This window comes from Pleurodeles waltl, chromosome 9 (assembly GCF_031143425.1).
Source record: "Pleurodeles waltl isolate 20211129_DDA chromosome 9, aPleWal1.hap1.20221129, whole genome shotgun sequence".
Lineage (NCBI taxonomy): Eukaryota > Metazoa > Chordata > Amphibia > Caudata > Salamandridae > Pleurodeles > Pleurodeles waltl.
In genome coordinates this window covers 887928498-887949661 of record NC_090448.1, presented here as the reverse complement: position 1 = coordinate 887949661, position 21164 = coordinate 887928498, and the positions used below count along the sequence as shown (strand labels likewise).

At 46.6% G+C, this 21164-nt stretch overlaps 1 protein-coding gene across 1 annotated transcript in view; it reads right to left on the bottom strand.

Annotated features, from left to right (window-relative positions):
• The window catches only part of UBR7 (ubiquitin protein ligase E3 component n-recognin 7), an 85199-nt gene that overhangs the window by 6285 nt on the left and 57750 nt on the right, over positions 1-21164 (bottom strand). The window contains exons 9-10 of the mRNA XM_069208220.1: positions 20001-20160; positions 19473-19534 (exon numbers count right to left, since the gene is read on the bottom strand). Of these exons, the coding sequence (XP_069064321.1) occupies positions 19473-19534; positions 20001-20160 (222 nt within the window). The remainder of the gene's footprint in view (positions 1-19472; positions 19535-20000; positions 20161-21164) is intronic.

Genomic DNA, 21164 nt, shown 5'->3' with positions numbered 1-21164 from the left:
GGTGCCTGCAGATGCAGGGGAGTGATTCCTTCACTCCAAGAGAGATTCCTTCTTGCTTCTTGGTGCAGGTTGAAGTCTCACTGACCCCAGAGGATGCACAGCTGGGGAAATGTTGCAGTTGCTGGAAGGAGCCAGAGAAACAATGTTGCAAGGTGAGGTCTCGGTAGTTGCAGTCTTCTCGGCTCCTGAAGAGTCCAGTTAGGGTTCCAGTGACTAGAAGTAGAAGTAAACGATGCAGAGGAGTCCTGGTGGAATCTTGCACATCGAATCTAGGGAACCCACCTGCAAGGGAGTCCCTAAACAGTCCTCAAAAGGGGGGCTTGGTCACCTGCCTGCCCTGGCCACTAAGATACTCCCAGGGGCCTCTGCACATCTTGGTATCAAGATGGCAGAATCGAGTGGCCACCTGAAGTGGCGCTGGGCATCACCCATGGGGTTGTCCTTGACAGGGGAGTGGTCACTCTCCTTTCCTTTAACCAGTTTCAAACCTGGGACCTTCAAAGCAAATCGGGTGTCTTGGGGAGGCTCCCCTACCAAGCACTGTAACACCTATTTTCAAGGGAGAGGGTGTCGCCTCCCTCTCACACAGGATATCCTTTGTTCTGCCTTCCCCTGCCTGAGCTGGTCAGGCAGCAGAAGGGCAGAAACCGGTCTGAATATTGGCAGCAGTGCGGGCTGCCCAGAAAACCACAAGAGACTGGTAGGAGCAGTACTGGAGGGTCCTCTAAGGAGCCCCCAGAGTGCATTGAAACATACAACTTATACTGGCAACAGTATTGGGGTATGAGTCCGCCATGTTTGATACCAAACATGCCCAGGTTTGGAGTTACCATTATGTAGCTGGACACAGGTTCCTGTGTCCAGTACTCAGCAAAATGGCTTACCCGCACATACAAAGTCCAGTGTAATGGAACTGGAGTTCGTAGGGGCAACTCTACTCATGTAGCGGTGCCCACACACAGGTACCTTCACCCTGTCCTCTGAGCTAGGAGGGCCTACCATAGGGTTGACTTACAATGGTGTAGTGACCTGTGCTGAAAAGGGTGCATGCACCTCACACGCAGGCTGCAATGGCAGGCCTGCAGACACATTTTGCCTGGGGTCCCATGGGTGGGCAGCATACATGCTGCAGCCCATGGGAGACCCAAGGTGACAGAATGCCCTGGGTACCTAAGTACCATATACTAGGGACTTATAAGGGGACACCAGTATGCTAATTGTGGAGTGGATAAAGGTTCTAGGCAACCAAATGTGGAGGGAGAGAGCACCCTGATAGCAGGCACAAAAAGGGGGTAACCATGCCAGAAAGAGTGACTTTCTGTAGGAAGCTGGCTTTGTATATACTATTTCAAAATGAGATGTAGTGTGCACAAAGTCCAGGGGTTCCCCAAGAGGCTTGACAGAGGCAATGACAGATAATACTAATGCTCTATTTGTGGTAGTGTGGTCGAGCAGTTAGGCTTATCAGAGGATTTATCAGAGGATAGTGTTAAGCATTTGTTGTACACACTCAAGCAATAAATGAGAACACGCTCAATGACTTAACTCCAGGCCAATAGGTTTTTATGTATAAAAAAAAAAATATATATATATATATATATATATATATATATATAAATATAATTTTCTTTATTTTATAACCACAAGATTCAAATTTCAGGTAAGTACATTAAATGTAAGGTACTTTGCATAGGTATAGTTAGGACTTTGAACCAAAACAATAATGTACCCCGTTTTTCATAAAATGGCAATAAGCTATTTTAAAAAGTGGACACTGCAAAATTCAACAGTTCCTGGGGAGGTAAGTACAGTTAGGTTAATGTGGCAATTAAAGCACTTCAAAGTTCAATCTCCGGGGCATAGGTAGCCCACAGTTGGTGGATCAAGTCAACCCAAACCACCCAGCACCAGCAACACAGGGCCAGTCAGGTGCAGAGGTCAAAGAGGAGCCAAAACAACATGGGCACCCATGGAGACAGGAGGTGCTCCGGTTCCAGTCTGCTGGCAGTTAAGTACCCATGTCCTCGGAGAGCAGACCAGTGGGGTTTAGTAGATTAGTAGAGCACGGGGTTGGGGTGGTGGTGAGGAATGGGGCACATCTCTAGCTGGAGTGCCCTAGGGTACAGTAACACCTGGTGTTGAGCCTCAAAGGCTCAAGCCTGGTGTTAAAGTTCCTGCAGGGGGAGGTGTGAAGCACCTCCACCCAGGACAGGCTTTGTTGCTGGTCGGAGTGCACAAAGGCACTCCCCCCATGTGGCCAGAAACTTGTCTGGAAGTGGCAGGCTGGCAGAGACCAGTCAGCCTAGCACTAGCAGTTGGGCTGGCATGCAGGGGGGAATCTATAAGATGCCCTCTGTGTGCAGTTCTCAATAAATCCCACACTGGCATCAGTGTGGTCTTATTGAGCTGAGAAGTCAGATACCAAACTTCCCAGTATTCAGTGTAGCCATTATGGAACTGTGGAGTTCGTGTTTGACAAACTCCCAGTCCATATACTCAGTATGGCTACCTTGCACTTACAATGTCTAAGAATTGGCTTAGACACTGTAGGGGCATAGTGATCATGCAGCTTTGGACTCACCTGTGGTATAGTGCACCCTGCCTTAGGGCTGTGAGGCCTGCTAGAGGGGTGACTTACCTATGCCACAGGCAGTGGGTTGTGGGCATGACACTGAGGGGAGTGCCATGTCGACTTCGTCCTTCTCCCCACCATCACACATAAGCTGTTAGGCAGTGTGCATGTGAGTAGTGAGGCGTCTCCAGGGTGGCATAATACATGCTGCAGCCCTTAGATACCTTCCCTGGCCACCGGGCCCTTGGTACCAGGGGTACCTTTTACAAGGGAATTATCTGTGTGCCAGGGTTGTGCCAATTGTAGAGACAAAGGTACAGTTTTAGGGAAAGAACACTGGTGCTGGGGCCTGGTTACCAGGGTCCCAGCACACTTTCAAAGCTGGCATCAACAAAAGGCAAAATGTTAGGGGGGTAACCATGACAGTGGCATTTTTCTACACTGTGCCTGGTGAAAACGAATTAATGGAGATCTCAAACTGTAAACAAAATAAGCATGTAGCACCAGCTATTAGACAGACTTAAGGATGCGTTTGCTGGGCAGGCTATACCCTAGTACCTTTTCAGAGTTTGCTCAGGAAGCTTGGGTGCTGCCTTTGCACAGTGGGAGTTACCAAATTTTAGAAGCCAGTTAATGACTATCTGCATCCGATGAAAGTGTAAAAAGCTGGCCAAGTCCCTGTCTGGTGCCAGTCACTGTGTTGCCTTACAGGAGAAAGACATCCGAATCAAAGTTATTGTAACTCAAGTTGCAAACCATGGAGCGAACAGTAGGAAAAATGGGGAAGGGAGAAGCCCAGAAGCAGGGAGGTTCCTTTACTGATGTTTTGCTTGAGGCCAGCTAGTGCATTGGAAACACGATTGTGAGAATACCTTATCTGATGCACAAGGTCTCCTCGATAGACCTAAATCCATCAGCTTACCCAAAATTCTTATAAGTTTTAAGACCGCCAGAGAGGTTCCGATTGTGCCAGGAGTACCTTAATCTTTGCAGTTCAAAAGGGCCCCAAGTTTCAAGCTCCCTGGGACCAATCCATTAGTAATAAGTTTTCCTTTTGCTTAGCCCAACTTCATCAGTTCACTTGCTAGATGCAAAGCGTCTCTGTAAGCTAAACAGTACTGTTTATTTTATTTAAAGATTGTGTCCCCCTAAATATACCCCATCGCAAGGAAATGAAGTACCTGCACTACTGTTTGAGAACACCAATAAACAAAATTGGAATAAACTGGTGTCCCAGATTTAACTGAATTTCTTTCACAGGTACTGCTCAAACTGTGGCCCACATCGGCCATTGCCGTGGGATTTAAATCAATGGAACAAGTGAAGATAAAGGTCAATCCAAAGAAGCAACTACCCAGGATACCCCAATGCCCACTAAAACCAAAGACAAAGGAATGTACTCTTTAGTAGCAGATGTTATTAAGCAAAGGGTTTTAGTGTTGCCTTTAGTAGATTTAATACCTGGATTTTGCAGAAATGCAAGCCTGGTAAGGCTTGTGTGTTCACATATGTCCAAGATAGAAGGGCATTTTATATTGTGGCTATCCTAAGTTTACCTGTGGTCCCAAGCTGTGCCACCATTTTCTTGCATCCCTACAAATGCCCAATGGTTCACTGTGGTTGAACTCTACTTTGCTTTTTTTCCCATCCAAATAGGTTAGTCAGTATCTCTTCTAGATCCTATTCAGAATCTCAACATTCGTTGACTCACTTCTGCAAAACTTTATAGAGCCCCCTTCAATCTTTTTAGAGTCCCTAAACAATCAACAGAACACCATATTTCTCAGAGTTTCCACTTTAGCTCAATATGTTGATGAATTACTTTTAGCATCTGTTACTCTAGGTCACTGCATGGTAGATTCCATCTACTCACCAAAATGGCTGAAAGGGATAAGGTTTCAAAGGAGAAATTGCAGTTCTGTCTTCACAGATCGCCTGGCCAAAGAATTTCCAGTAGTGAGCACCCCATGTTGCTTGATCGACTACGAGCCATTATAAGTGCCGCAAACCTTTAACTGTCGCACAAGTAGTACTTTTCTGGGCATGGCTATGTATTGTAGACAGTGTACCTTGGGTTGCACGAAAACGGCAGAGCCCTTACAAGACCATCAGGAAGGACCTGGGAAGCCTTGGGGTGGTCTAGTGAAGCCAAACCGCATTTGTGAAAATTAAACCACCACTGATTTCTGTGGGTGGGGTTGTTTGGGGGGCAGCCCCTAAACTGCATCTCAACCCCAGACTTATCCCCCTCATTGTTCTTTTAGTTGCTGCAGTGTTTGTCCAGCTGCTCCCAGTTGAACCTGGTTTTAATTATGTTTGCCTGGACCTCACTTTTAAAGCCTGACATTCGTAGCCTGGCTCGCCTCATTGTGGTTCCAGTCTCCAGCAGCTTGCCAGCCAAGTTCACAGCACCTAGTGCTGATTTTAAGTGCATGCTGGCTAAAGTCTTGCCCTCTTCAAGGGAAGTTTTCCTCTTTTAGTACTAACCTGGCAGATGTTTAAGCAGTTCTACTTCCTAGTGTTGGTGAATGTAACTGAGTAGGGCGTTGGCGATGCACCATTGTGTTGCTGCTATTTCAAACTGTGGCTACACCATCCCTATCCTTTTGCTTTCTTTTTTAGGAGGTGATCCTGATATTGCTGCTACACTGGCTGTTTTCCTAGCAGTGGGCACTAAGATCAAAACTGTTGTGTTGCCTCGTATGTAGGCAAGGTCATTGGCAGATTGTTTCTCTCCCCTGTTCCAAAATAATGAGAAGCATTGGGATATTGGCAATTGCTTTGTGAGAGGAGTTTTGAGCAGGAAGCCTGTTTGTCTTTTCCTCCCCTAGTGGGACCTCATAGACACATCTGCCGCTCTTTTCACCACAGTATTATACATGGCCTTGTCATCCAGAGGAGAGTGACTCAATGGATGTGTTGACTTCCGCTTTTGCAAACTGTGTGTCGCGATCCTGTCACTGATCTTCCACGTCCTTTGCCTCATGGAGCAGTCTCCGAGACTCTGGGGTCTCCTGCACAGAAGATTTTGTGTTCTTCCTGGGGCACTGGTGGTTTCAGGTCAACCATAACCCCCCTTCCACCTGGTTCTTTTCCGTCAAAGGTTTCAACAGAATTCCCAAAAGGGAGGCAAAAAAAGTCAAAGTCTTGAACTGCTGCCATCTGTGCACTGAGTCGCCTTTACCCAGTTAGACTGAGTGCTCACTCTTCAGCATCGAGCCCACTTGACATCAGCTGCTTTCCCCCTCTCCCCCGGTCTTCGATCGAAGAGTTTCAACACCGAGACAACCTTTAAGGGTTTCAAGTCAATGAGTTTCTTTATTTTTCTGTGCCTGGTGCAGGTCGACCTCGATTGTCACCACTTCCATGTCTGAGTCTTCTCCTTCAGCAATGTTATCCCCCTTGCTTGACAGTCCGTAGTCCCTCAGTGATGATCTCCCTCTTGGGCCTGCATTGTGTGCCCATCTCTGCATCTCCCTGGCTCTAAGAGTCTTCAGTTTGAATTCAACACGTCATTGCCCTCTGTTGTGGTCACTCAGCTAACAGAGGGCGCACACTTGGTGGTTCTCTCTCTCTCTGGGCAAACTTGTGGCGGCGCACTGGGGAAAACCTAAAGGGTGCGTTCCCCATATCGCCCAGCAAAGGCAGCCCCTTTGTTGCGCATAATCCAACCTCCCAGTTGGTCACCCACAAGTCCCATCTTCTACTTTGGTGTTTTTAATCAATGGATTTTCGTTATCCTCTTTGCTCTATGATGTAGGCTGAAAGTTTGGAATTATTCAGTAATCTGTCGCTTTGTCTTTGCTTTCGAGGTTCTGAAAGCCTTTGGATATATAAACAATGCCCCTCTTTTCCTCCACCCCTACTTCGGGGACGCTTGGCTCACATCATGCTCATGAATAACTAGGGGTTTACAGATTCTGACCACTCATGTACAAAGTCTGGGCACCAGGGCCAGTAGACCTGGATACAAGGTTAAGGCTCTTGTTTCTTACACCTCTTGAGAACACTGCCTTGCGTCATACTACGCCCAAATAGCAGAAGCACTTGTTTTATCATTGGTTATTAAGTTATGTTTGGTTTGATAGCACTGTCCAACAAATAGGTTTTAATGGACCGAGTATTTGTTCCTTTTTAAGGATCCATATGCAGATTATCACCAACAAAAATCGTCTTATATGGAGATACTTGGAGGTTGGGGGCATGGGTGGTTGTAGGGGAGAAATGGTTATATTGTTGAGATAAATGACGTGCACAGTAATGAATACAATATAATCACATGGAATGTGCAGGGACTTCTCTCTAAAAAGGCATAGAGAACTTACACAACTAAATAGGCGTCAAGCACATATAGCGCTTTTCCGAGAGACTAACCTCACAACACACAAAGCAAAAAAAATGTGCAGAAAATGGCAGGTAAAACTGTTACATACATACTACTCTGCTTTTGTACGAGGAGTGGCGATACGGTTCTGAGATGTTGGAAACTAGGACACTCAGGGTCATTATGTTCTGCTGCAGGGTAACCTTGATGGGGGGCTTTTTGTGCTGGGTTGCATTTATGCACCTAATAAATAACAGGACGCATACTGGTCCCGGCTATCCTCTGTACTAGCGGATTAGTTAGACTACCCCTGGGTACTGAGAGTGACTTTAATGCTGTCATTAATACCTCCTTAGACCCCCCCCCCCCCCACACACACACACACACACCTCCCCCTTCTTTGCCGGCAGCTGTCTCAGTGTGTTAAACAAAGGCACTTAAAAACTGGATTGCTGGCTGGAAGCCATAGATGTTTGGCCTGAGAGACAGGTAGGAGACTGGGAATACTCCTTTTACTTCCACACACTCCGATCCCCAAACACCTCATGCATTGCACTCATGCCTAGGTAGAATTCTCGGTCCGAAAAATCGCCACTCCTTCATAAAGGGAAACATATTTGGGGGAAGACAATACTGGACCATAACCCTTTATGGGGGGGTGGGTGTAGTGCTGTGGCATATGGAAACTAGCCAGGAATAAAACATCTGGTTCGGAAGGGCTCCCAGTCAAGTTTTATTTCACCTATTCGGCAAGATTAATCCCCAAGTTGGAAAAACTCGAACTCCTCGTTTGATACAGGCATTCTCCCCCCATCACCACCAGAGGCGCTAGTTACTTCCCTCTTGAAGCCCGGCAGGCCCTGAGCTCTCCTCATACAGGCCTCTGTCTATCCTAAATAGAGAATTCAAAATTTTGACCAAAATTCTTGCCAGACGACTGCTCCCTCTACTGCCATACCTTTTACATATAGACCACTCTGGTTTTTGGTCCCCCTTTGCAGTACCTCCTTAAATATACGCTGGCTCTTTTATATAATGGAAGCAGCACGGGGGAGCTTCCCATGTGCTGGCTGCATATCACTAGATGTTTGCTAAGCTTTTGACACTCTAGGATGGGATTTTATGTTGAAAGTCCTCGCACGATAAAGGTATACCCCAGGCGTATATCGGTTGGATACACCTCCTATACACCACCCACGGCAAGGGCCAAGACTGGTGGCCTTATTTCCCAATCCTGAGTCTGAGAGACCAGACAGGGTCGCCCTTATTTGTGCTGGCAATCAAGCCTATAGCACAACAGATCTGGCAGAGCTCCTCAGCTTTGGGAATACCCATAGGCTGCACATTATACTCCCTATCTCTAGATGCGATTTATATGATCCTCTACCTATGGAACTAGGAGGTATCACTCAAATACTGAATACATTTGGAGAGCATTAAAATAGACAAATCTTGTGCCTTCTTCTCCACTCTCGTGAACCCCATGTTACAATTTGGCAAAGCGGACCTTCAGTTTGCATCCCGCACAATTCCAATACCTAGAAATACAGGTGTATCGGTAATCTGTAGATCTACCAGAGGGTAATCTCCCATGTGCGATTAACTCCCTTAAAACACAAACTGCATTCTGTGTCACCTTGCCATTGTCTGTTGCAGGTAGTTTAGCCATTGCTAAAACGGTTATGCTCCAAAGACTATTTTATTACTTCACAAATCAACCAGTGATAGTACCAGCGTGGGTGTTCCGATTACTGAAGAGCATGTTGATAGATCTCGCTTGGGGGGAGGGGGGAGAGAATCGGAACTCCATAGAATGAGCCTCCCCAGTTTGCAATTACATTCAGATGGCGGGGAAGTGGGGGCACCAGACTTCAAGGCATATTGTACTGCAGGACAACTACGACTGTCTTATCGGCTTGCTGCGTGCAACCCATCTGAGATTGGTTACAAACCGATGCAATTGAATAATGGTCAGCTACATAGTCTGCTATACCCAGACAGGGTGTGGCCTCAAAATACATCTGTTACTACGTGTAGTCCTCATTTATTGGAAGATGGCACAAAAATAGACTGCTCCCATTCTCTCCTACCCATGAACGTCCCACTGAGAGGGCTCCCCATGGACTCTGGTATTTCAACAACACGTTGACTTGCTAAGTGGGAGCAAGGAAGCAAACTAACACCGGGCTCCTTGTTCCATGGTGGCATATTAATGCTGCATACTGATTTTGTAGGACTGCATGGCCTTTCTCCCACTCTTTCTGATATACGTGAGCCTTCTCTGCTATGTGTGGAAAAATGTAGCACCGGCCGGGTGCTAACCATCCAAACAAGAATTACTTCAGACTCTACATGACACAGGCGATGGCAGACACCTGGCCCATTGGTTGTATCGTGGGATCAAAGCTCATTCACGAGCACCCATTCATACATTAAAACTCAAATGGGAAGAGGACGTGTGCCTCAAATTCTCTGAATGGGCTGAAATTCTAGAATATCCCACAATTATATCATGTAACACTAGATTAAAGCTCATACAACTTTTTATATTGCATAGAGCATATCTAATACCGTGCTGGATTAATAAAATATTAGCCCTCGTATGGGGTGGGGAGGGAGTTGGGGGTGTCAAACGTTACACCTATTAACGGAGGGTAAAACATTGTTTACTGTCACGATGACATGTTTGTTGATTCTAAATATGGCTAAAATACAGGACAACCGACAGACAAACCGTAATAACGTAACAGCCCTCGAAGGCGCAGTGGGAGACGGGGGAGGGAGACACCCTAAACCTAAAACAATCACGCCCGCAGGGTAGAGCCAAGACAATCTTACACACAAACCTTGATGTATCCAACACAGGCCATCTCATGGAATGTAAATGGACTGTTAGATAAGATTAAGCGCACTGCAGTGCTTACTTTCATACATAGGCACCGACCCGGGGTACTCCTCTTGCAGGAAACACACCTTGCGGAGGGCATTGCCCCTTCCTAGCGAGAAGAGGATTTGACAGAGTCTATCACGCCGGGTTCATGCAGGGTTCGAGAGGGGTCACGATCCTTCTACACCACTCCTTCCCTCTGAAGGTGATGCAGACCTGGAAGGACAAGCAAGGCCAATTTGTGGCCATCACTGGGACAGTAGAGGGCATGACAATCAATATAGTTAGTATATATATTCCCCCAACGTTACAACGGGGAACCCTTAAAGAACTAACCCGACTCCTCCTAGATCTACCTTCAGGGCTGACAGTGATAGGGGGTGACTTTAATGCAGTCCTAAACCCAAAACTAGACGTGGAAGGCCCAATAACCACCCACAGGCGGGACATGGTGACAGGCCTTACAAACTGGATGACAGCAATGGGACTCAGTGACATATGGCGACTGCGACACCCACGACACAAACAATACACTCTCACCTCGGCGGCGCACGGCTCACAGTCCCGAATAGACCGGATACTATTACCCAGTATAGACTGCAGTGCCTTATCACATATTGAAATACTAGCAAGAGGCATATCTGATCATGCACCACTCCGCTTGGTTCTAGATCAGGCCCGGCAGATGAACCGACCCATGTGGAGGCTAAACGCTTGGTACTTACAAGACTAAGTATTTATAGAACAGCTACAAAAGGCACAAAATGACTACTTTGGCCTGAACGAGGGATCAGTGTCTTCTCCTGGCATCTTATGGCCCGCGGGCAAGGCTGTCTTGAGAGGGTCAGCTTGAGGCCTGATAAGAAAGCTAGAGCATTTAAAAACTCAAATTATTGAATCACTAGAGAAACAAGCAGCAGAGCTAGAACAGGCACAAGAAGGGAACCCCAACGAGAGGGGGGCAAGACGGTTATCCCTGGTACAGGAGGAAATCAGAGACCTGTCCCTAGTGGCAGCAAAAGCTCTTTGGCGAGCAAGCACAGCAAGAATATATGGATGGGGGGACAAAACAGAAGTTACTACACTGGCTGATCTTCCACCACCACAGAGCCTCAGCCATTATCTCCAAAATATGGGACGGAGAAAAGCGCAAGGTCGAGAAACACCAAGATATAGCAGAAGCCTTCGCCTGCTATTACAAAACACTATATAAGGCCTCAGACTCAGTCGACCCAGCTCACGGCAGTAGACTACTAGACACAATCCCCCTGCCCCGACTGCCTCCTTAGGAGATGCAGATTCTAGACGAGCCTTTGAAAGAAGGAGAGGTAAACAATGCCACCTCAGTACTGAGAGCTGGGAAGACCCCAGGCCGCGATGGCTTCCCGGCAGAATATTATAAGAAATACAGGAAGGAGCTAATACCACGTCTGATGGCCCTTTTCACAGAAGTAGAACAACTGGGGCGTTTCCCAAGGGGGCTGGATGAAGCCACCATAGTGGTGATTCCCAAATCTAGTCCTCCATCACCGCACTGTGCAGATTATAGACCGATCTCATTGATTAACTGCAAGATCAAGATCCTAGCTAATATACTCGTAACGCATCTCAAAAGAGTGTTACCACAGCTGATCCATGCAGATCAATGTGGATTTATGACAGCCCGCACCACCAGTCATTGTATCCGCCGCCTTCACGTAACCCTTGATGGGAGAGACAAACTACCCCGAGACCTAGCGCTGCCCTTTATTGACTTTGAGAAGGCTTTTGACTCCGTAGACTGGAACTTCCTATTCATGGTGCTGCAGAGGGCCGGACTGGGACTGAGGTACTGCCAACTGACCCGAGCGTTATATGCAGAACCCTCGACCCGGGTACAAATTAACGGAACCCTGTCATCACTCTTTGAAGTCAGAAGGGGAACAAGACAGGGATGTCCGCTGTCCCCTCCTCCTCTTCGCCCTAACTATAGAGCCCCTGGCCCAGATGTTCCGGACAGATCCGGAATACTGTGGCTGGAAATGGAAACACACTACAGAAGATAGAATAGCCCTATATGCAGACGACGTGCTACTTTATATGGGCACCCCAAGCACGTCTGGCCCACGCAGCTTCCAACTCTTTAAGAGTTTTGCAACGGCTCCAGGCCTGAAAATTAATCCTGCCAAATCGGTTCTGGTCCCTTGGGTGAACACCCGAGACTGTTTTGACTGGCAGGACACAATACCCCTTCGCAGACTGAGCTTTAAATATCTGGGCGTCTGGGTGACCCTCCTGCCGGGACTGACCTGGGCAAAGAACGTAGACTTGCTGCTAACACAAGTCAAGACAGACCTACAAAAGTGGCAGACACTACCACTGAACATAATGGGGCGGGCGGCCTTGTATAAAATGATGACTATTATATGCCTTTCAGAACTTCCCCCTCCCCATCCCGCATTCATGGTTTCGGACCCTAGAAACAGCCACACTACAATTCCTTTGGGGTGGAAACAGACAGCGTGTAGCCGTAAAGTATTGTAAGAGGGGAACACACGAGGGAGGCCTGGGGACCCATACCTATACTACTTGGCGACACAGATTCTAATAGTACATGACTGGTTTAACGGAGGGTGGTCAGACCCAGCATACCAAATGGAACTGAGCACTCTAGGCTTCCCACGCATCCTAGATGCGCTGTACGGTGCACCTCTCCCCCATTGCATGGGCGAGACAACTAGAGCTGTCCTCCTGGCCTGGCGGGCTGCGCTGAGACACACCCAATGGAACGCAATAATCACCCTGCAGACTCCGCTGTGGAGAGGGAAATGGATGAGCGCCACCGCCGCACTGGAAGGATTTGCAGAATGGGACCTATTGGGGATCTCATTAGTGGGCGATGTATGGAAGGGAGAAACAGTAAAATCCTTTCAGGAGTTACAGAGTTCCAATTATCCCGAACACAATTATTTAGATATCTTCAACTCAGACATGCCATAGGGAACACAACTCCACAATAGCCTGCTACTGGAATTTAGCCCCATCGAGGCCAAAATACTAATGGGAAACATGTGAGGGAAAGGGGTTTCACAACTCTATAAAATGCTGATCAACAATACGCCAGGAGATGTGAACTCGATGAGGACTGGGTGGGAGACTTGGACCGGGGCTTTGGAAGACTCTGAATGGGTAGAAGCACTAGAGGCCCCCAAAACCCTAGCCATATCAGCAAAACTACCCACCGTACAATTTTACTACCTACATAAAGCATATTTGGCACCTAATAGTCTTTCACAGGCTGGGCTATGGCCGAACAGCCGCTGCCCCCGATGCGACAGGGAACACGCAGACTTCTTCCATATGGTCTGGTCATGTCCGATCTTACAGATCTACTGGGGAAAGGTTCTAAGTGACTTAAATAAGACAATAGGGACGGAGCTCCAACTCTCTGCCACTATGGTACTACTGGAGATTATGGAGGGGGGCTGAGGTCACGGACCAACCGAGCTTTCATTGGGATGGCCTTGTTGGTGGCCAAGAGACATAGCCGCAGCATGGACCTCGTTTGCCGGCCCATCCCTGCAGAAGTGGAGAAAGGGAGTAGATTGGTCTGCAGTCCAAGAGAAACAAATATATGACTCAAGAGGATGCCCCCGGAAATATGAAAAAATATGGGGCCCCTGGCTCAGAACACTGTCATAGATCAGACCGGACTGTCCTCCTCCCCACAGAGCGAGACCAGGGTAACATATGCCCTCCCCCGAGAGGAAAGGGACGTGTATGTACACGACAAATGTATAACATTGAACTGTCTGGTTGTACCTGTGCTAAAAGGTTGATAATTCTTTGAAAAAAATAATATTAGCCCTCAGCAAAATGATGTAAAGGCCCAGACACTGATTTACTACACATGCTATGGGGGCCTGCCCTGCTCCTACTGGTTGGGTATAGCTACAACTCTCAGATATTACCGGTGGACGCCAAAGGAACACCCACAACGCTGGTTGGGATTACACCCCAGATCCAAGGATCTAAAGTAGTGCTCCGGTTTGCTAACTTGGCCCTACTTCTAGTGAAGAGATTATTAACGAGAAATTGGAGATTCCCCCCACAGCCTTCAGGACCTCCCCCGCAAAAGGTCCCTTAAACAAGCATTTGCAATGCAACGGGACTCGCGTTTGCTCAATTTAGAGCTAATAGAGTTGTAAACTCCTAACCGGACATTTCTTGCGACATAAACCATGTAAGTAACCGGAAAAAGGGCAATTAACTGTAACAGGGTCGATATTATGCAAAGCGCTCTACTTCTGCCAAGCGAGATTGCATTGCGAAAATAGAGAAAAAGTAGTCCACAAACCCAGCGAGCATCACATGTTTTCTGTACTTGTTCGCTGAGCTCGAGTTGGGCTAACCCACGGAAAAGGCATGATGTATGCGTGCCTTCCACTAATTAAATAAAGCAGATTCTAACAGGCAAGCCCACGAACCAATGAAAACCACTGACGTCATGTGGACAGGGCTCCGAGCCCTTATTAATTCCTAAAGCGTCTCACTAGCGAAACGCATGCGCAAGCGACGCAGGCTCGACCCTAAAAAAGGGTTTAGGCCATTGATGTAGAGTAAAAAAAAAATAACGGGGGCCAGAACACAACTGTGCCGAACACCACAGAAAAGATCAAAAAGCTTGGTACATTCCCTTCAGTACCATACCTAATGGACACTATCTCCTGTGTGCAATGCCCGCAAGAAATCAACCAAAGGAGCAGGCATGCCAATTTGTGATAAACCATCCCACAGGTTTAAACTGACTGACACGATCAAAAGCACTACTCAAATCCTTGAAAGCTAAATAGGAGTTTGCCTTTCTTAGCCCAACCCCCCCCTATTCAGCAAATCCATAGCGGACTTAACCATCTCCCGACTAGTACTTAGCCGCACCAACAACTGCTCCATCAGGTCCACCACCTTCCCAGAAGACTGGAAACACGGAGTTCAATCCTCTAATCGGGAGCCCTTCACTGACCCAAAAAACTACAGGCCCATCTCCCTGCTCCCCTTCCCAGCCAAAGTCATAGAGCAGGCCATCAATGCCCAGCTTATCGACTTCCTCAGATCAACCAGATCCTGGACCCCTTACAATCCAATCAGGAGCAATCTTAGTACAGAGTCTGCACTCCTTGCAACAACGGATGACATCCGCACCCTCCTCAACCGAGGCGGAACAGCAGCCCTCATCCTCCTGGATCTCTCTGCCGCCTTAGTCACCATCTCCCCACCACCCTCTACACTAGACTACACAACGCCAGCATCCATGGCAAAGCCCTTGAGTGGATTCAATCCTTCCTCACCGGCTGAACCGAGTCAATCTCCTGCCATTCACCTCGAAAACGACGGAGACTAGCTGCAGAGTCCCCCATTGCTCCTCTCTGAGCCCCACCCTCTTCAATATCTACATGACCCCGCTTGCCAACAGTCAGAAACCATGGTCTCAGTCTCCTACGCCAACAACACCCAGCTGCTCCTATCCCTCACCGATGAACCAGAAGCAGCCAAGAGCAACTTCCACAATGGAATGAAGGCAGTCACCGCTTGGATAAAAGAAAGCTGCCTCAAGCTCAACTCGGACAAGACTAAGGGCCTCATCCTGGGCTACGCCCTCCCCCCCCCCCCCCCTTCGCCTGCGATGACTCCTGGTAGCCCACAACTCTCAGGGCCCAGTGCTTAATTTGTAAATATAAGCGTGCTGGTACCCAAAGCCCTCTTCTTAAACAGGCGGCTGCTGCAATTAAATGTGCGAACACAGAATACTGAGGCAGCCTAATCCGGAAGCCATCCCGGGCCTCTTCCTTCAATCCATTTACACCCACTCCCTGCCCCTTCGGCTCACTCGTGCAGCATTCTGCTTTCTCCCATTGGGTCGCTTTTTTGTTTTTCTATTCCTCCATATGTCTTGTGCTCACAGTAAATGCTTGAGGCAGAAAAATATGTGCTGGCCCTCAAAAATTAGTGCTGGTAACCTAAACCGGTAATCACAAGCAACCCCCCCCCCCCCCCAACACACACCCACGAACGCACCCTTTGCATCATCCACGATTCCACGCTCTCAATGGACTGCCAATTCAACGCCATCTTATCCTTGTGCTTCCATATGCTCCACCTGCTCTGAAAGATCTTCAAATGGGTCCTCATCGAGGCAAGAACAGTCACCCAGGTACTAGTCAGCGGCAAACTTGACTACAGCAACGCACTCAATGCCGGCAGCACCAAGAATCTCCAGACAAGACTGCAGAGAATCCAGAACACTGCGCCCAGACTCATCTTGGACATCCCCGGACATAACATCACTGCCCACCTAAGACCACCCCATCCACTGGCTCCTGGTCAACAAAATATTCACCTTCAAACTCCTCATGCATGCATACATGGACCTACATAACATCGTACCTGGTTACCTCAACCACCGCCTCTCCTACACACCCTCCAGATGGATTTGCTCCGCCAAGCTGCCACCTTACCTCCATCCCATGGATCGGCAAGAACTCTGCTGGAGGTAGACCCTTTTTGTATCTCGCTGTGCAGACCTGGAACACGCTTCCTCTCCCACCCAGGCAATCCCCCTCGCTGATCCATTTCAGGAAGGACCTCAAGACATGTCTCTTCGACTGTTTTGCTACCATTCCCCACCCCACCCCAGCGCCTTGAGACCCTGTGGGGGATAAGCAGCACTCTACAAGTACCCTGATTGATTGTGCACTTGCCAACAATGAGATTAAGGTTTAAGCATTGCTCTAAGGTCTCAATGCCTTCTCTGAAGCAATACTGCATCTGACATAGGACATTATTCCCCTCACTGAAGCCTCAATCTGGTTTAAAAAAAAACTACCACAATTTTAACAGAAGTGATATGGGTCTGTAACGCTATGGCTCCTGTCTGTCTGTTACCTTCCTTAAAGGCCTGGACAATTGTTGCCATTTTCCAGGTATCAGGAAGGAGGCAACGGCATTTAAAACATTAGTAGCCAGAAGAGTCCATAGTTCAATATTGTCCAAGTACAAATCCTGGGCACCCCGTCCGACCCTGGGGCCTTACTTGCTGCACTTGCCAAGATGCTACTTATCACTTCAGAGTTCTCAAAAGAAATATCCAAGGGAGACAGAGGTCCTCTGCAGGCCTGGTCACAGGGTTCGGTGCCAAATAATAGATCTGTTTAAAATGAGGCACCCATTTTTCAGGATTGATGTTGGACCCCAGGCCATCGGACGAATGAAGGAAGGCCTGTTTGCAATTAATGATCTCCCAAAACCCCCTTGTATCGCCATCTCTTCATGTAAAGACTAGATGTCCCCATCTTTCCTCCTTTAGCTCAAGTTTCCTTTTCTTGGTGGCTTTTTTTTTAATAATCTGTCCTTACAACCTTAATTCATTGCTGATCTCTGGGCCTCACATTTAAAAGTTCACAAAGCCCAAGACTGTAACTCTACACTGTTAACACCTAGTTTACAAGGCCTTCTCGTTCCCAAAAGATTTAGCATAATTTCTCTAGCACAGCTACTAAGGCTTGAGAAAGCACCTAAAATATCAGAGGCTGGTGAATCGCTGGTTAAAAGACAGTCTATTATGGCCAGATTTTCTGCTATTAACAAACGCATCAGGGTGGGGATATCAAATCACCCTCCACTTTAACCATAAGCCCTTATCCGTATGGAAAAGGCCAGTAATCCCTGGGACAGCAAGAGAGTGAGGGTTGACAGGTAGAATCAGGAAAACGCAATAGAATTATGATCAATGAAACTGGTCTCCAAGACTCTAAGCAGGCGACAATCCAACAGACCATTTTTTAATGAATAAAACACTGTTCCCTAACACAAACCCCAATGAGAGCACCAAATCTGACAAAAGGGGTAAATACATTTAAGGTGGGGACAATAGGACTAACTAGGGTATCTAACCTAGTTGGGGAGATCACTTGCACAACATCCCTTCTAGGGAGAAAGTGTTTATAAAAATACCCAAAGAGAACAATGTTGATGCCGGCACCCTGCAAGTGCCTCGTGGCAACACAATGCATTAGGAAGTGAGCCAACCCCAGATTGTTGCTACTAATCGCAATACGATCCCTTGTAAATGTTTGGGCGAAGGACCAATCCACCCAATCCTCCTCCCAAACAAAATGCAATTATAATCAGTTATGGGTCAACCAATGGCTTGCTTTATTTTTAAGCTGGAGTGTGGATTCCTCCCTAGCGGGAGTGTGGTTTGAAGTATTGCACGCCTGTAAGGATGGCAACAGAGGGGTAACAATTGGATTTTTTTTTTTTGGGGGGGGTATGGTGGGGCAGGAATTCAAGCAAGGCCCAGTAAACCATTAGAAACCAGTCACGGGCATTAATAAGACCGGCCAACTTATTGATAAAGAGTCTTCTCCCACACAGATGGCGATCCAACTGAGCCATTATGATGCGGCTAGAACCCTCACCAGTATCTGAAGGTAAGCCCCTCAAGGAGATTAATTTCTTTAGAGATTACCACAACAGGATAAGTCAGAAAGGAGTCAAGTGTAGTGCCTCCAGATGAATTAGAAATCACTTTAGCTCTTTCCCCTAGTAACTTGTACTTGCCCTGAGGGAGAATTGCCCCTAATAAGCACCAAAACAAAAGTCAGGGACCCAAAGCACAGCGCTTGAGGTCCTACCAAATACTGGGATTACATCCAAAGGCCAAGAGAGGCGGCCCAGTCTCTTCCAGTCAAGGACGGGTCGGCCTTGGCCCAGACTTTGCTCAGAACCATCCCGCACTGCAGCCCCACAACAGCACTTTATAGCACAAAGACAGAGAGCCCTTTGACACTGGGCGATGCAAGGGCTGCTGGGGGGTGGGGGGATGTAGTCTCATCCCAGCAGCGAGTTCTGCTAAAGTGTGTTGGCAATTCAACCAGTAAAACACCTCATTGCAAGGCTCATGCGCGAGACCAAAAGACCAAGAGACTCCACTGGAGAGGTAGTTATGCTATATAAATACCCATTAAAAAAAGTGTAACATTTCCTCTACCTCGAACCTCTATCAAAAAGCAAATTCAGCTTCAAGTAGAAAGGAGTCTCAACTAGGGTGGCCGCTTCATTCCATGTAAGTGTGGACATAATTTCCAGTCTTGGGATTTTGACCCACCCATCATCACAGTCAGGTGGGTTCCTTTAACTAGTTCAATGTAAGCGAAGCCTCAACACGTAGAATAGTTTAGAGTGTCACTTGAATGGGGAAGTCACAAACCATAAACAGGAAGAAGAGTAAGGTGGGATGCAAAATAGGAAAACACACTGTTCAATGGCACCAGTTACACTTGATATTATATGGCATTGAAGACCTCGAATAACCTAGTATGCCAGATAAAAATATCAGAAAATAATGGAAAATTTATAAGCGTGAAACAAATTCAGAAATGCGATCCTGAAGAGCAGATTATATTTATCCGCAAGTCGATATGGACAAGGGTAAGTGACAGCAAGCATGTGTGCGAAGAACAGGGCATGTAAGTGCTTTAATTGCTGCTTCAGAACATGTTCTAGTCAATTTAAAGAGATTGAACCTCTTGAGCAGTAGGAGTGAAAATGGTTGGAACAACATTTTATAATAAAAAATGTACAGACACGTTGTGGCATGATTACAATCTAGATCAAAGATGGAGCAGGATGTATAATGAGCTATAACTAACCTTTCCTTCTTCAGCAAATCTCTTCAAATAATCCTTAAGTTCCGTCTTCATGTCATTGTATTCTGTGTAAGGGGAAAAAAAAAAAAAGGAAATTTAAAGGAGCGACTTATACTAACATACCAAAACGTGCTAAGTCCCGTTTGCAACAGGATACAAATGTACCCATCATGGACCAGTATGATCTTCCTCACTAAACTACACATCAGCCAAAGCAGTCAGTCGTCCTAAATTAAAAAGGGGCCTAAAGGTGGAGGGAAGCATGAAAAAACCAAGATGACTGGAGAAAGATCAATTACCTGTACTAAACTGCCCTTTCAGATCATCCCAGACAGAAGGAAAACTGAACAAAATTCAGGATGTTTTCAATAAGACAAGCGGTCCTTAACTAGTTTATCACTCTCAATGGATGACTACATTTGTTCGTTCAACCCATTAAATGCCCCATGAAGCATCATACATGGTAGCTGAAAACAAACTGCTTGAAAGCAAGATATAGGTCTGAAATTGGACTGGCTACATGAATCTTACCATATATTAACTCCACCTGCTGAACCCGGTCCATGTTACTCAGTGCAGACATTAGAGGATCTTGCCTCGTCGCATTATCACTTTTGCCCTTTGTCTCATAAGCAACTACTGTATCACATTCATCCAACAGGAATGGCAAGTCCAGCTCCAAATACATTTTCTTCAAACAATGGGGAGAAAAATAAATTGTAGGTTATTTTATAAAATTCAACAACGTCTCAGTCAATATGCAAACTCCAGCCATCAGTACTCTTTGTGCCATCAGCCTGCCTAGTAACAAGGGAGAACATGGCTTTGCAGATGTGAGAAACACACCCAAACTCCCCAAAACTACCCACAGCATCAGGAAAAGCGCTAGTATACTGAAGGTGCATTGCATCCACCTGGCTAATTTCGAAAAGGGTACAATATATCCTATAACACTCCGTGAAGCAGCATGCATCTAATAATCATGTATTTCATTTGAACACATTTTCTTACAATCAACTAGATTCTCCTTCAGTTTGACAGCTAAATATGCTGAAATGGTTCATAACTGTGTGCAACACAAGTATGATATAAACAAAATACCTCAACAATGTGCACAATATAACACCTTAAGTGTGTTAGATGGGTACATTCTTGAGGAACCAATTGTGAATAAAATCCCAAATGAATGGATTCCTTACACTATGTTCTTGTCCCTCTTGAAATTCACAAAGGTTTTACTCACCTAAAAAAAGTCTAGGAATTTGTGAGTTGTAATAAACCCTTTGGTAGACAGGCACTACCACATTCTTGAGCCCACCCCCACTTCCTCCTCCCTCCCTGTCTAAATAATGTCTATCCTAAAACAAAAAAGCGAACCTCATTATAGACCAATTTAAGAGGCTTGCCTCAACTCGATCAGTAGTTTATTCCATCATTTTACCCCAAGAATTTGAGGCGTTCAGCATGAAGGTTATTCTTTTACATGCAGAAATCACATTTCAGGATCTCAGTCAGATTTTCCAGTTGTAGTCAGTCGAGTGACGATTTTACTTCTTATATAGTGAATACCCAGAATCAAACAATCATGAGCCAACTGAAGGTGCAAATTTGTCGAGATGACATTCTGCTAGTGCCAGAAGCAGATGACTAATCATGTATTGTTTTTTTATAAGCTACCAAGGAATTCTTTTGAAT